The sequence below is a fragment of the Amphibalanus amphitrite genome, unplaced genomic scaffold (assembly GCF_019059575.1).
Source record: "Amphibalanus amphitrite isolate SeventyFive unplaced genomic scaffold, NRLGWU_Aamphi_draft 002217F_arrow, whole genome shotgun sequence".
NCBI lineage: Eukaryota > Metazoa > Arthropoda > Thecostraca > Balanomorpha > Balanidae > Amphibalanus > Amphibalanus amphitrite.
The window spans coordinates 27,780-31,780 of record NW_024883707.1 but is presented as its reverse complement, the minus strand read 5'-3'; the positions used below and the strand labels follow the sequence as shown (position 1 = coordinate 31,780).

The following is a 4,001-nucleotide window of genomic DNA, read 5'->3' as shown; positions in this document are numbered from 1 at the left end:
ATAGGAAAGCAAACATTCAGTACCTTTTCTCCCATCAATTTGACATCTTCTGAAGTAAAAAATTTGGATCTAGCCCCTTTGATGACGTCACAGGGTCGATTTTTCTAGACCCCTGCACGGCAAACTTCGGCGTCACAGGCGCGAACTTCAAATAGCTGCTAAAAATAGAGTTTTAGAGATAAAGACAAATTACGAGCACGGCTGTGTAGCGTTTGAACTAGAGAAAAAAAGAAAAATATTTTTGGTGACCTGAGGTGAGAGGTCAGGTCAACGACTCCGAAATGTAGTTTTAGTTTTTTCGCAAATAACTTCGACAAAAATGGCCCTAGAGCTACGGCGGTAGTACAATCGCATTTGCCTTGTCAAGCCGCGTCGAAAGATATATATTTTGTTTGGAAAAGGTCAAATTTTATGTTGACCTCATGTGACCTCGAATGACCTTTGGTTGACCTTGACACATGAAAGATCGTTTATAATGGATTCGTACCCGCTGATCACGAAACTGACATCTATTTTCCTCTAATACTTCATTTAGAGCCTCCAGATGGCAAATTTGTCTTATTTATTATCACTAACTTGAATCAGTGAAATAGCCTCTAGCAAGGATACTCTTCTGTGACCTTGACCTCTGAGCAGCCTTGCATTGTAAGATGAACCACAAATAGGGACCTGATAAGCGTCAAAACATTTCAAAACATCCTGGAACTTAGCAGCAAGATGTACGAAAAAGTGCAAAGTTTGAGGTCAATTTTGAGTATGATCCTGACCTTGACTTTTGATTTTAAGCACATTTTCGGAATTCTCAGATTCATTTCTTTCGTTTGACACCCAATTTTGCCGGTTTTATGCATCCTGCCGTCCTCTTAAACGCTTACTTTGAGATCACTACACATGTGCCGGTTTTTGCCTTCGACCTTGACCTCTGACCTTGAAAACTGACCTGAGGTCAAAAATTTTAGGTGCTTCAGAATCGTCTTGTAAGGAACTTTCGTTTGGTATCACTTTTGTTTCCGTATCTCCCTTATTTACGGATTTAGACAGGTGGCCGAAAAACGCCCCCCCCCCCCGGGCTGCGGTGGTTGGGATTACCCCCCCCCCCCCCGGGCCCGGCCGGGTTATTTTAGATGCAGCAACCTACGACACTCCCCTACCATACTACCGCTTACACATGCACTCATCGTTAGTGCATGACAACGCTGGTATATTGCATGGCAACGCTCCACCCTTTGACGATTGCTCCCTTATATAGCTTACTCCTGAGGGGAATTCGAAGTGCATTCATTTGGTTTCGTGCATTTCGAATGGACCTTATGTTATCCTGAGGTGAAATAGGTATACCTATATACTGTATACTATACAGTCATACTTGTCGCAGGTCGTAGACACAGTCAAGCTCATGTTCTTATTTATGAACGGTGCAACTTGGAGCATGAATACCTGATGCCATTGAATGTACACATTGCACATTGAATGTATATGAATCACCGGTAACACATGAAGTGCACGAATGTTGGATAGGTATGTCACGCCGAGTACTCCCATGCACGAAGCACTGCTGAAAACTGGAAGTCACACAACGCAATTATGTCCATGTTAGCACAATGTCCGGCTTATGCCTAGATTGTCACACGTTGGAATGTAACAATGAAACAATGAGCTTTGGGAAATCGTTAAACGGTAAATCATTCATGTGCTTCGTTGTGGAATAATTAAGCTCACTATTACATTTCAAAACGTGCCCCAGTATTTCGCCGGAAATATCTAGGACAGGTTGTATTACAGCTCACATGATTCCCTAGCTGCACCGAACATCACCCAACATTTTGCAGCTATACTGAAACGTGATAGTCGATCAGTACCTACGGTAACATCGGCAACATCGCACTCTACACAGCACAGGCCACATCGTGCTATCTAAAGCAGGGTGCTCACAGCAGCTCTTTACAGTAGCAAAACCTCCTCTCGTCGAAGTGCTCCTTCAGACATTCGCTCTGTCCGCGATAGAGGTTGAGCCTTGACACGTCCATGACGGAGAGCCTGTGGTGCGGTCGGCAGCGGCCGTCCAGCCCCTCCACTGCAGCAGTCCGCTGGTGGCTCTGCTCGGAGGAGCCGAGTCCCTGGAAACAGCGCACAGTGGACTCGAACTCAGCGAGACCGGGCTCCGTCACCAGTCGCACAGAGATCTCGTCGAAAGCCTCCAGTTTGTAATGAGTGTCCTTCACCTTCCCACCAGTCTCGGAGAGAGTCAGATATGCGTCGATCACTCGTAGCAAACGCAGCTCGGCGCACTGTGCTCGAACCTGGCGCAGCAGGACGTCGTTAATGTGACGCACGGTGGCGTTCGCGACGCGGCTGACGACATCAAGGTCAGGAGGAAGTGGTTGACGCACCCGGCACACGCACCACTGAGGTGCGATTCCAGCATCTTCGCAGGACCTCTCTTCGGGCACAGGCGCAAACAGACTATGCCCGGGGCCGGGGAAGACGGGCAGATCGGAGCTGGTCGCTCCGGCGTCTAAGAGAACGTCCCGCAACGTAGCGTGGACGTCAAAGAAGGTAGTCAGCCTCCGGGAGTTGGTGCGCAGGCTGGCGAGACGTTCTGGGTGGTCAGTCTCAAACCGCGGCGGTGGTACGATGTAGAAGAGCGGCATCCTCGACTCGTACCCACCCAGTTCTGTACGCATGATGGGACCGAAACGCATGCCGTGGTCGCTAAAAAGGATCAAGATCGACGAGTTGTAGCGTCTTGAGGTACGGTACGTCTGCAGAAACTGGAGCAGACGAGGCTGCAGTGGTCTGATGTGGCTAAGAGGACCTTTGTGGCTTGGGGAGTTGCTGAACACGAGCGCGAATTGCGGAGACGGATCTGGTTGAGCGATGAGGTCTTCGAGCCACTGAAGCTGGAGGTCAAGCGTGAGGCGACCGTTCACACAGTGGTTGCCACTACGCTTTGCCAGTTTTGAACGATGTATTGCCAGGTACAAGTGCCGACCGTAGTGGTCAGTAGGCTGGGAGAAAAATCCTTTCTTCATGTAATTGAAGGTGGAGAAGAGAGGCTCGTCTTCCATGTACAGAGTTACGTAGTCTAGAGCGGCAAACGACTTCCATATGAAAGGCTGATGGTCAAAGGGGCTGCCACGCAGAGACTGGTTTAGTTGATTCACAGCCAGACCCGTTAGCAAAGGCACTATATTAGGAAAAGTATTAACACCAACCTTAGTAAGTCCCGTCATCGGTATTGCACGAAGCTCGTTTTCGAGGACCTGCTGAACTTTTGGCAAATAGCGCTTGAAATTCAATGTGGAAATTGAGTCTAGTCCAACCAAGTATACGCCAACCTTCTCTTTGTTCTTGACATCACTTTTGGGTTGTGAATCCGTATTGTTGGCCTTAGGAACGATGAATGTTCTGAAATCCTCGTACAATGTCGCCTTTGGAGTGGTTGAACAGAAGCATCTCACCCTAATGAACTCGTCTGTGACGTTTAGTGTGGATTCGCCCCGGAAACATGTCTCTTTAACTCCAAATCGGAACGCGTCGTCGGACCTTCCATCCTTGTCTCGAGCCACGCTGCGCATGCAACATTCTGGCTGGCAGCCTCCCTTCAGACGGGAATGATGGACCTCCATGGTCAGCTGCAGTCCACGCTGGGTCAGGGTGATCGGCTGGTCGTGGGAGCATTCCTTCAGAGGCGTCTCCTTCTGTAGCATATCCCGGATGGTGTCATCCCACGGATCAAAATCCGGCAGGTGACAAACGCTTGAATTGACGATCAGGCCTGTTACCCGAGGTCGAGGCATTGACAACGAGGCATGGTGTTCAGGTAGAAACTGTAGAAACTGCGGCTGATGTTGAAGGTCTGAATAGGACAGCAGAATCAAAATACAGCATACTATAAATGCGAGAGGGATGCCAATTCGAATCAGCTCACTAGCAGTAACCTTAGTCATGATGTTGACCACTAGCTTCCGCTGCCACTTGCCTGGACCATATGCCACTGT

The 4,001-nt window shown here is 48.8% G+C and overlaps 1 protein-coding gene across 1 annotated transcript; it reads right to left on the bottom strand.

Moving 5' to 3' along the window:
* Window positions 1-1,868: 1,868 nt before the first annotated feature.
* LOC122376635 lies at window positions 1,869-3,782 on the bottom strand. Its single transcript, XM_043356521.1, has one exon. The coding sequence runs from the start codon at window positions 3,708-3,710 to the stop codon at window positions 1,929-1,931; it is 1,782 nt and encodes a 593-aa protein (XP_043212456.1). The 5' UTR covers window positions 3,711-3,782; the 3' UTR covers window positions 1,869-1,928.
* Window positions 3,783-4,001: the final 219 nt, after the last annotated feature.